Genomic DNA, 12,851 nt, shown 5'->3' with positions numbered 1-12,851 from the left:
CTTTATATCTTTCAACTAATACAAACTTTCTCAATCTATTATAAGATTCTACATTCCTGCCCCCTTATTTATTCCAAAAGAGGAAACTAGTTTACTAACGCACGGGATTCTTTACCATTTTCGTAGACTATCGATTTATATATCATAACTAGCAATTTATATCATTTTTTTTTTTTTTTTACTATACAAAAGATATGCAAACACACACACACACACACACACACACACACACACACACACACACACACACATATATATAGAAAAGGTCAAAAGACTCAGATCATGCAGAATCTTGCAAGATAGTCTTCAACGTGTCAGAATCAAACATCCCTGTACCATCTTTCAATACATCTGCCAAGACTACTAATGATTTAGCTGTAAAATCAGGTGCATTTCTCAATTCATTAACTTCATCCCCGTAATGTTCGAATAATAAACTTAAAAATTTATTTTTTTCTGCTTTATTTTCAACATTTGCATTATTCGATACTTCATTTTGGGAGTTCGATATATTATTATAATTATTATTATTATTTTGATTATTAGAATGTTCTTGCAATTTAAGTTTGGCTTGATTAATGGTATCTTGAACTTTATGTAATTCAATACTCTCACCATTATTAGAATTATAATTATTCATCTTTTCAGTTAATTGAGTGGTAGTATATGGAATAGATTTTAATGCATCTTTAGTCTCATCTTCAAAATGTTCAACATTACTCTTTGATTTCACATCTTCATTTTCAATATCCGATAATTCTATATCAATATCACTTTCTTCCTTTTCTTCTTTACTTGGTTCTACTTTCTCTAGATTGGTATCAGATTCTCCTCCAGAACTAGATGACGAATCAGAATCACTATCAGCTGTTCTTCTCTTCTTTCTTCTTCTGGATTTCTTACTACTACCTTTCTTCGCTATACTGATATCACCGGCAGACATGATTATCCCAATTAATTCTCTTATTCTTGTTTAATGAATTTTTTTTCATTATACCAACTTTTTATATTATTTTTTTTTATCTCATCGCTTGCTTAAGAAACTTTTTCAATATTTACCGTTTTTTTTTTTTTTTTGTTTGCTGAAAATTACCTCTTTAAAAGATATTCTAATATCAACAACAATAAAATACAAATTAGGTTGCCCCCTCTTTCCCTTACATTTTCTTTGTAGATCGATATTCTAATGTACATAATGCAGTCGATTTATTTATTTTTTATTTATTAAATCTATCTACCCAAATAATATATAATGAGAATAGATATCTCGTTCCCTAAAATATTTTATCCATTTGAATAAGTGAATAATCCAATATATAACTTTCCTCCAATAAACCATCCACTTTAGCATAATGTCTTTGTGTATAAGGAATTATGCTATCGACAATCTGTATCATTCCTGGAATTTCACTTAGATCAGATATATTATAATGTAACAAAATACATCTTATACATCTTTGAGCAACTAAATGTGTACGTGCATTGGTATTCCAATCTCTACATCTCTTCATTAATAATAAAACTTGGTCATTACTTAAGTTGGCTATGACATTATCCAATTCTTTATTAAATAATATTGGTTTCCCATCTGCATCTTTCTTTGTATCATCATCTGAACTTGTACTACCTTCTTTACCACCCAAAGATTTTCTTAAAACATTAAATAATCTTAATGGATGATCTAATGTCATAGCTAATAAAAATGCATTGGTCCAGTCTTCATTAGCTAAATAGTTTTGTAAACTTTGTTCTTGTTCTACTTTTAATCTTTCTTTTTCTAAATCTTTTTCTCTATTTTCCCCTGTACAATCTCTCCAAAATTGGAAAACACCATCTGCATCTGCACTAATAATCACATCACCATCATTAATTACACTTAATGCCCAGATTCTATTGGAGTGGCCATCTAATGTCTTAATACATTCACCTGACGAACAATCCCAGATTTTAATTAAACCATCTGCACCACAACTTACTAATTGCTTTTGTTTATTTATAAATTGACATCTTTGAACTGCATTAGAATGACCTTCAAAAGTTTTAACAACAGTAAATGTATCTAAGGACCACATCTTGATTGTTTTATCACCAGATGCAGTTACAATAAATTTATCATATTGACAGAAAGAAACATCCCATAGACCTCTTTTGTGATTAACCAATGTTGCCTTTAAATCACCAGATTCCAAATCCCAAATCTTACAAGTCTTATCGTAGGATGCAGTAGCAAAAATAGAATCATTAGGTGAAATTGATAAGGCATTAATATCTTTATCATGAGCACGACGTGTATATTCAGATAGTTTAACTTCATGTGGTTTAAATGAATCGTTATTATCAAGATTTTTGGTTGGTTTTGGAACTTTCCATTTTTTGATAGTAGAATCATTTGATGCAGTTATAACATAATCTGGATAGTTTTTAGTCAAAACATTTGGTAAACCAACTGCTGTAACTGAGGAAGCATGTCCAAGAAATTTGGCGTATATTTGATATTTTTCTAAAACCGCATTGTACCTCCATAAAATACATGAATTATCTTTTGAAGCAGTGGCAATCCATAAACTATCTTCTGTTGAATCTAAAGAATTTAATAAATCAGTATGACCTTCGTACATATCGACATCAATTGGGATACGCGATAGTGCATCTTTACTATCAGCTTCTTCGTTTGCTTCTGAAATTGGGATAATTCTTAATGTAGGAGAATTTGTAGCTAGAGCTAATTTAGATAATGTAGGATCAACAACTCTCATATCTGCAATGGTACCATGGTTACCTGCAATAGAATTTTCGATCTTAATAATGGTATGATCTACATATTCAGATGGATTTTCATCTTCAGCCATATTTTCTTCAACGTCTACTAGTAGTAGAGTTTGATCAGATAAAACTAAGTAAAATTTAGAATTATCTAAAATTGGTAAAACACCAATTATGAATAGTTCTTCAATTGGTTTTAAAGTTTTCTTCAAAATTTTATTGGATGATATAGATAATATTTGGAAAATTGCATCACTACCACCAGTATAAATTAAATCTTCATAATTTCCATTTAAGAAACCACATGCTTCAACTTGTTGATATACAGGTATAGTTTTAATTAATTTAGATTTTCTTCTCAAATTAAATTCCCATAGATTTACAATATCATCTCTCCCACCACTTAACAATTGAAGTAATGGTTCATCATTCTCAACGTGAGATGGTGAAAGACGGATATCTAAACCTCTAATGGCAGATGTATGCTCTTGAAACGTATATAAACATCTTCTTTTTACCATATCACAAACTTTAATCATACCTGCTGTATCACCAGAAAATAATAACCATCCTTCATTATTTTGAGTACTAGCGTCTGAATAAAATTTAACAGCGGAAATGGTAGCACCATGACCTTTGAATGAATGAGTAATATAAGAATTTTCAATATCAATAACAGTAACACTACCATCAGTACCACCAACGGCCAATAGAGTAGAGGTTTGATCTATAGACATAACATAGGATGGAGATGAAATTTTGAGTGATTTAACAAATTTTTTTTCCACAATATTATAAATTTTTAATAATTGATTTGTAGATGCATAACAAAGATATTTCCCATCTGGTGATAATTGCAAGGCTGTAATTTCTTGTTCATCATCATTTGAAACATTATCTAATAAGTAAGAATTGTTGTCGATAAATTTGACAATATTAATTTCATCCAAGATTGGAGTTGCTAGAATAGAACCATCCGAAGAGATAGATGCCACTGAACTGGTACCCGCATAGATGGGAGATAATGTAGTATTTTTATAGCTTGTTTTCAATTCCATTTATCAATGATTGATTCTATCTGTCGGTTCTTATGCTTTACTTTTGAAGATTTAAAAAGGTTTCAATGTTCATTTTTTTTTAGTATGTAAATGTGATGAGATGCGATGAGGTAGATTAAAATTTTCGAAGAAACTGTTAGCGAGAAAAAAAAACAGCACGAGGGTGAGCAAAATCACCAGTTCGAAACTTAAGAGAGGCATATAGTCACAATACAAAATCCAAAGCAGTATGACTGCTCTATTATGCTATAACTACTAATTAGTTTTAATTATTATAAATTATGACTTTTTAGAAGTATAATAACTTCAATCTTATCATTCCTATTTCAAAATGGTGATCGGCTTATTGATTCTTGATTTACTTCTGGTTTTAATCTTTATCTATTAAAAAATCACATTCTGTTAAGACCTTGACTTCATATAGGTTCCATTACATTAAAAATTCCTTTGGCCAACAAATATAATTTTTTTAAAACTCAATAAAGATTTTAGTACATTTTTCTTTTTTAAATAAATTTATTAAACTATGTCATTAAAAATATTACTTAAGGTGTATTAAAAATTTGAATTTCTGTAAAATTATGTGATTACTTTATATGATATATGATATATTAGAGTCCCAATAGCTATAAGTTTTATTAACTTATAAATGATGTTTCAATAATGGAAATTCCCTTATCTCTATGATATGTTGAGTTTTGACAATATTGATAAATAAAAGGTTTAATATGAGCATATTTTTCAGCTAATGACTTAATAAATGAAGGTAATTCACACATGACATCATATCTGTTCACCAAATGTAAATTATTTTCTTTAAACCCTGGAGGGAATCTAATAGCAGTGGGAAAATCCCAACCCGATTCTTCATCTCTTACCGTTTCAGTGTACTTTACTCTATGTCTATTATTGGATACTTTTGCACCAATAGTGACTAATTTATCCTTTTGAGAGATTGACCATATTGTAATTGAATCATTCCCATATTCTTTTATGGTGACATATTCCATACATAATAAAGAATGATTTTTTCCTTGAAATGTCATAAAATTCCATCTTGAAGCTGCTTTGTTTGGTAACAGACCTTGTACTGCATCTATGTAAGCCATAGGAACACTAGACAACTTTATGGTGACCAATTTGTCATCTTTATTATGATAAGATATAGTACCTTTCCCTGTGCATTTTGGTACAAACATATGTCTAATGAATTTATTAGAAATGGTATCCTTATCTTCAAGTGAACTTTTCAATGTTGGCTTATCAATGAAATAAGTACAACCATCTGGGTTAATCATGAAACCTTTAAAAAGATCCACAAAGATATTAATTTTTAAATCACGGGCATTTTTATTTGTAGATGTATCATTTTTTCCATTGCTATTAATATTTAATTTAATATGGAGATGCCCAATAATATTTGGATTTGCCACTTTTGAAGGATGTAAGAATTCAAATAAACAATTTGAAGTTTTGACTCTTAAATTGGTGAATTCTTTAGGTGTATCTAATTTAAAACTTTCCCAAATATCTTCATCTGTTTCTTTTGATGCATTGAACACTTTAAAATTGACTTGGAACCCTTTGTAAACACCTCCTAAAACTGCAGAATATAACAACTGGATAAATCCACACTTACCAGTTGCTAAATCTGTAAAATATAAAGTTTGAGTCTCTACTCTGGTATCCATAGAAGGTTTTAAAGACTTAAAAAGACCAGAACGTTGTTTGTTTTGCTCAATAATTTTCTTATTTAAGGCCTCATATTCTTTTGACTTGACAAACCATTCGAATTGATTTAAATCTTCTACAACGGTATAGTTTAATTTTTTTGCCTTTTGTTTATTTGCTGACGCAATTGGCCCTTCTAAATGAAGTTCCTTTATAGGAGCTATCTTAACCAAGGGATCCGAGTTAATGGAATCTGCAGATTCAGTGACATGCATTTTTTCTTATTTTATTTTTTTTTGGAATTTTAATAATAAGTTGAATTAGGTATTATAACTATTTGTGAGAATATGAAGTTCAGTATAAAGTGCAAAAAAAAAGAAAAAGTACGAAGAATGAAGAAAAAAATACTCTTATTAACTACTAAGTTTGAATATGGTAAAGTAAGTGCTAATATATACCAGTATTCAATATACTAGTATCTTTAAACTATCTTTGTGATTGTTAATATTCCAGCCTATTTTTGAGTGCTTATTAATTATTATGAATAATACGTTAAAATAAAAAAATTGCAAAAGCAAATCACAGTAACAGTATTGTATATTCGATATCCAAAATATAATTTCTCCACTAGTAAATATAATTTAATCTTTTCGGATTTACGGTGCTACCAGAAGGGGAATAGTGAGAAATAAGAAACTTAAAGTATCACCAGAAGTTCATGTATTATATACAAATTATGTCTGAAATGTGTGTAAACAGAAGACGTCTAAGTTCTAAAAGTAAACACTAAAATTGACCAATCACCTAAAAGATCAGAAAACACATTAATGCAAATGCCTCAAAATACACACCGAATATAAATATTATCAGTTTGACAATAAATATTCCATGTAATCTTTAAATATCCTTGCCAGCAAAATGTGTATTTATTCTTTAAAGTTTGAGCTTTTAGAAACAAATGCCATTCAGGGCTTTCAAGAAAAGGCAAATTATAATAATTTTTTTTGTGCTGGACTCTATTTGTTTCAATCTAAATGATCACAAAATATCAACTTGATGCTTATAGGCATATAATTGGCTCAATTAAATAAGATTCCTTGCACTGTGCCAACCTTACTAAGAACAGATTATAAATCAGGAGTTGATGTGGACTTCCCTAAAAAGGTAAAAGGCAATATATATTTGGTTCTCGAGCAAAACACTCAAAATTCAATTTGTGCCTTTCCAGATTTGGACGTCCTTTCATTGGTTATTTACCAGAAAGAAAACCACAGAACGACACAGAGATTTGGTGTAACTCCGGTACGGTGGTTTCACTGGATTTCCTAATAGGGTAGCATGTTGATCTAACGCGCCGATTAGAGTATATCACTAAGAGATACTAGTATAAGCATTGTAATTCAGGGGCAAGCTAATAGGAACGTCAATTAATGTCTATATTAGAGAAATTGCAAATATACAGATATCTATATATTTATAAAAAAAAGTTATCAGGTGAAAGAATAAAGCACCATGCTCAATGCTCAATTATATACACCAAGTAAAAGATACAAAAAATTGGAGCATAGGAAATCTCCAAAAAAAAAAAACGTGGCAATGCAATGATAATACAAATAGAAAAAAAATAATTATAATAACAATATTCGATTAGAATAGTTGAAATGCTTGGTGAAGAAATTTACATAAATTCACTTAAATTTGTGGTTGTCATAGACGGTAGACCACCACCGAGGAAATCCAACATCATATGCATACCACCACCACCACTATATTCGTCAACGTCTTGAGGCAATACTTGTGACACACCTTCTAAAAACCACACTCTATCCATAACATTTGTAGTATAACCCCTTAATAACTTGTAGTAACTTCTCATAATCCTCATTGCTCCTAAATCACCAGTCATCAACAATGCTAAAAATGTTTTATCTAATAAAGCAGGGAAGGAAAAAATTCTCAAAATAAAATCATTTTGATTCTTATCACGGTTTAATTGATCCAGATATGCTAGTGTGATCAAGTAGGGGGAATCAATTTCCACAGGGTATAAATCTGCTATGCTTTCATCAAAACATATTAACTCCTTTACAGTATTATCATTATTACCAATGTTATTAGAACCTGTGTTTCCTTGCAATTTAATAGTATTACAAAAATCACTCAAATCAACAGAAATTAAATCATGGAATCGACTTTCTGGTGATAATGGCCATACTGCTGTTAAAATAGTTGATGCACCTTTGACATGGAAAATCCAAGCTGATGGAGACATACTATTAGTGTTACTTCCTGATTTTCTTGTTGTGTTACTGGCATTAGCCAATGAGTCCATTATCAGAATTAACGCACTAGCAACTAGTGCGTCTGTATTATCTTCATTAATCTCTAAAACAGCCTCTCTCAATAGTCTTAGTGCTTCGATACGATGCGTAGACACGTAACTCTCCAACCCAGATTCTGTTCTTGATAAATGTGTAGCGCTAAACGCTAATAATGAATGCATTAAGAATGGGAATTCAAATGCCATTTCCGGGATATCTTTTTCCCATATTTTTGGTCCTGAAATACCTGCTTCAATAATTGTTTCCCAAACAGTGGTACAATAATGATAAAACAATTTCAACGAAACAAGATTCAAGTTGTTATTTTGAGAAAAATGCAATAGTTTAGCAATGTGAGGAGATGGGGAGTTATAAGTATTATTACTACTGGTACTACGACTTGTAGAATTATTACCATCATCATAATTTAACCCATTCATGGAGCCGATGTTCCCGATTCCATTACTTATGGTAGAATTATTATTGTTAGATAATATGCTTTTGGAAATACTATTATTATTGTTAATATTATTATTTATACTACCCATATATGGAGTAGAGTTACTATTGCTAGTACTAGAATACATGGAAATCCCCTTATTTAACGATAAACTTGTGCTGCGTGAATTTGAAGATGATGAAATTCCCCTTGTAGTACTAGTATTAGACAATGTACTTCCAGTCAAATAACCTTCTCTATTAGCGATAGCCACAGCAGATGGAGATGAAATATGATGAATTTGATTATCTCTGTTGGAAGTGATTCCCTTATTTCGTACAAAACCGTTCAGTTGATTATTATTGGCATTAAGGCCTGAATGTGAAGAATTAAAACCAGAAGAATTTTCTACAATTGTTGCCATTGGCGTTATTGGTACTGGTGGTGATATAGTTGGATTATTATCCAGTCCATTAGTGTCATTAATGTTATTAGTCGAACCATCACTTCTACTACTACTTCTACTACTAGTACTATTAGTATTATTATTGGTATTATTGTTATTAACATTATTACTATTACTATTGTTATTATTAGAATTATTATTATTTTTCAATTTGTTATTTTTATCCTCGTTACTAATTTGATTTTGCATATTAGCAAGAATTTCCTCAGCAATACTTGCTTTCATTGCTTGTGAATTCCAATTTTGTTTTAGGCCACCAATAATATCTTGTAAATCAATGCCATTTGGAGTACCAATTAAATTCATATTTCCGTTATTATTCGATGTGTTTTTGTTCGAACCATTATTCATCATGTTTAAAGCTTTCAAATTGATATTATTATTTCCTACATTTCCTAATGTGTTGCTAATAACATTACTGAGTACATTATTACCTGCTCCATTGGCATTCAAAGAATCTGAAAATAAATACGCTATACTGACGCCAAGATTATTATTATTGCTATTGTTACTACTATTTGAAGGTGCTGCATTAGTATTTGATGATGAATTAGAATTACGATTAGGTGTGAATAAATTGCCCAATCCAAGACTTTGTAATGGGTTTGCATTATTAGTATTATTATTATTATTAGTATTAATATTATTGTTAATGTTTAGTTGATTATTAATATTATTTGTATTCGATTGATTATTATTAGAAGTAACACCATTCAATAAACTTTCAATAATGTTATTCGCACTGTAATTTCCATTGTTATTGGAGTTGCTTGCGGTTCCTAATAGGTTACCTAATCCCGACAACAAATCAGTACCATTAGTTCCATTTGAAGCACCACCTAACAAGGTACCTAACCCTGATAATAAGTCATTTCCACCACCATTATTATTATTATTGGTGTTGTTGTTGCTATTACTCATTAATTGTGGTAGAAACAACTGCTGTAATTGAGCTATATTATTCATACTTAAGTTGTTCAAATTAACATTACCCAGTACATTAGATGCTATATTTGTGCTTGGTATCGAATTTGAATTTGAGTTTAAATTTGAATTTGAATTAGTTCTTGAAGTCTTATTCATTAAATTGATATCTATATTTGAATTACTATTTGAATTACTATTTGAATTATTATTAGAATTATTTTTCATACTCTTAGGTTTAGAAGTATCTAATGGTGGTAATAATAAACTTTCTAAGCTTGTAGAGTTTGATTTTTCATTAAATCCCGAATTACTTTCGTTGTTATCAGGTATTGAGTTCGATTTACTATTATTTCTTGACAGTGGAACATTTGTATTTTCAGTCAATTTTTTATAATTATCAGACTCTACTAGTGTACCATTTGAATTTCTTGTTACATATTTAACTTTTTTGGAGTTTAGAGATGTAGAATTTTCAATGGTATGATTGGTATTATTATTATTATTACGTGAATTTTGGACAGATAAATTTAGATCAGGTTTTTCCTCAAGCTTAATATTATCGCTATTATTACTAGAATTATTATCACTAGCATTACTGTTATTATTTAGATATACACAATCCAATTTCATGTTCAAACATTTCTTACACGTTGGTTTCCCTTCATCACATTTAACTCTTCTTCTTTTACAATTCACACAACCATTTTTCGATTTGTTATGAAATTTTCTTTTACCTGTAGAAGTCTTCGAAACTTTCTTCCCATTAACTTCAATCAATTCTATAATTCTTTTTTTTCTCGACATGCTTGGCTCTAAATTATTATTATTATTATTATTATTATTATTATTATTATTATTATTATTATTATTATTATTATTATTATTATTATTATTATTATTATTATTATTATTATTATTATTATTGGCAACAGTGATTTTCTTATGATCAGCACTATCAGATTGATTCACACTATTATTATTTTGTTGTTGTTGATTTAATTGCTGATTCAATTGTTGCTGTGCCAATTGCCGTTGTGTCAGTTGTTGCTGTTGATCCAACTCTGTGCTGTCCATCATGTCAAGACTCAATGACAGATTCATATTCATATTTACATCCATATCTATATCTTGGAAATTTATTGAATGATTCGGTATGTTACGAGCTTGAGAATTAAATTGTTGTGAATTGTCAATTCTCGTATGGCTATTACTTCTTGAAATATTGTTGAAATCAGAATTGTATCTAGTAGAAGTATTTCGAATATTACTATTATTGTGTTTGCGATGATGTAGAGTAGCCATCATTTATTAAAGAATTCTTTTATTTTTTTTTTTATTAGTTTAATTTTTTATGCGATGAAGATATGTCAATAAATTAGCGCAGAAACTTTATACGAGAGCGTCTCGTTTAACAGAAAAAAAATAATTGTTCAAATTATTTTATTTTTTGGTCAAAAAAAAGAAAAATTACGAATCTTAAAATTTATAACCAATAGAAATAGAGGATTGAATAAATATAGAAAAAAACAAATAACAAAAATAAAGGCTAAAAGGCTCTCAGGAATTTTTTTTCTAAATGTTGAATATAGTTCGTTACAATTTCTATTAAAAGCTTATTAAATGTTCCATAAACCAGAGTATAATGCACAACAGGTAAATGGATAGGAAAAGACACTTTCAATAGTTATAATACAGGTGTTAAGATACGAGGAAATTGAAAACTTTATTGCTCAACTATGTGTTCAGATTTCTAACAATCACTCTTACTATGTACAAAACGGTATCACACGTATGAGTGTAATATTTTATATATATATATGTGGCAACACCCGTTCAAAGAGAACAAATCGTCCATCACAGAAGTAGGCTTTGCACCAAACCTTGACTTTAACCTCTAAATAATTAAATATAATCTTAGTAGCCACTTAATCCACAAAGCTTATTTATTAAAGCAATTAGCACCAGCCATCACCGATTTCATGACGTTATATTGCCCGAAGACGCTCTAAATAACTCCAGTTATTACTCCTATAAGTGGTCATTCTTGTTTGAGTTCTACCACCTCTTGGACCACGTTAATCCTTACGCCTTGTATGGAATACATATCATTCATTTATTTTTACCCAGTCCTCCAGTACATTCACGTTCTTGGGTGGAGCACACAAATCTCATCGTTTTCTCGTTTAAAACCTAATCGTTTACATTAATCGTATAAGCCGAAGTTAACGAAAACCAATATCTCTATACGACGTTGCAGCCCCATCAGGGACTTCCACTCCAACAATCGATGCAATATTTACAGTACTGGTCTTTACCTGTAGTGTAACTGCACGTGTATCTTTCCTATTTGGTGAACAATCCCGCAATTGGAAAACTTCAGCCGTAGTGCAGTCTGTCAATAACTTTCCATTTCAGGAGATGTTTCTGTAATTCTCCTCTACCAAATTAGGCATCGTCCATAACTGCTCAGGATATTCTCTGAGGCAAAGAAAACATTGTAGGAACTGCTACTTCTTTTTTTTATGGATTTCCCATCTGGGTGTATATCTGTCTAACATAGCTCGTTTAGAAGCATAAAGAATGTAGGCTAAACGAGGTGATTGTGTATGTTGTTGGTTTCCGTTGGGCTTGGCAGTATGTTTTATACGAAGCTAATGAACAGATAGTTCTATGCACCCCTTTTATGTTATAGGGGCTTTTACCTTTTTCAGTAATAGTGGCGAGTCGGAGTATCTCGATCAATTTACTTGTAGAATTGCGGAGACCAGAATCTTGGCTTGATTCCCTGCTACGTTTTTAATAATATATAGAAGAGACTCATTAATTTTATCTAGCTATTTGTTCCAAGACATAATTTATTGTTTTTATTGTTTCGGACAGGTATTGATATTAGTTGCATAACAACAAACAGAGTCCAGTGATCTGGGACTAGATTTAACCATTAGATATTCCTATAAGCGGATATATCCTAAATAGATAATTTTTCCCGCTGACAGATATTTGTTTCAGGAAAAGATATTATTTCCTTGTTCAGTAATCCATCTGTCCATCCATCCATCCATTGATATTAATCTTTCTTTACATGAAAATAAACTGTATATAGGACTAACGATGGATCTTAGTAAATAGTATTGATATTATCTATTTCATAACACACTAGAGACGTATGGTTTGGCTAGTATTTATTAATTATACATGTATATATT

General features: G+C 30.1%; 4 protein-coding genes across 4 annotated transcripts; all 4 read right to left on the bottom strand.

Annotated features, from left to right (window-relative positions):
* Positions 1-280: 280 nt before the first annotated feature.
* RSA3 (Rsa3p) lies at positions 281-943 on the bottom strand (the record flags this gene model as incomplete). Its single annotated transcript, XM_004182385.1, has 1 exon — positions 281-943. The coding sequence occupies one exon, from the start codon at positions 941-943 to the stop codon at positions 281-283; it is 663 nt and encodes a 220-aa protein (XP_004182433.1).
* Positions 944-1,274: 331 nt separating this feature from the next.
* Positions 1,275-3,821, bottom strand: UTP13 (U3 snoRNA-associated protein UTP13; the record flags this gene model as incomplete). Its single annotated transcript, XM_004182384.1, has 1 exon — positions 1,275-3,821. One exon carries the CDS (start codon positions 3,819-3,821, stop codon positions 1,275-1,277), a length of 2,547 nt encoding a protein of 848 aa, XP_004182432.1.
* A 638-nt stretch (positions 3,822-4,459) lies between these two features.
* Positions 4,460-5,767, bottom strand: TBLA0I02550 (uncharacterized protein; the record flags this gene model as incomplete). Its single annotated transcript, XM_004182383.1, has 1 exon — positions 4,460-5,767. One exon carries the CDS (start codon positions 5,765-5,767, stop codon positions 4,460-4,462), a length of 1,308 nt encoding a protein of 435 aa, XP_004182431.1.
* A 1,403-nt stretch (positions 5,768-7,170) lies between these two features.
* On the bottom strand, positions 7,171-10,950 carry TBLA0I02540 (Zn(II)2Cys6 transcription factor; the record flags this gene model as incomplete). Its single annotated transcript, XM_004182382.1, has 1 exon — positions 7,171-10,950. The coding sequence occupies one exon, from the start codon at positions 10,948-10,950 to the stop codon at positions 7,171-7,173; it is 3,780 nt and encodes a 1,259-aa protein (XP_004182430.1).
* Between the last annotated feature and the right edge of the window lie 1,901 nt (positions 10,951-12,851).

This window comes from Henningerozyma blattae, chromosome 9 (assembly GCF_000315915.1).
Source record: "Henningerozyma blattae CBS 6284 chromosome 9, complete genome".
NCBI classification, from domain to species: Eukaryota; Fungi; Ascomycota; class Saccharomycetes; order Saccharomycetales; family Saccharomycetaceae; genus Henningerozyma; species Henningerozyma blattae.
Note: the sequence above shows the minus strand (reverse complement) of the source record. Positions and strands in the feature narration are given on the sequence as shown.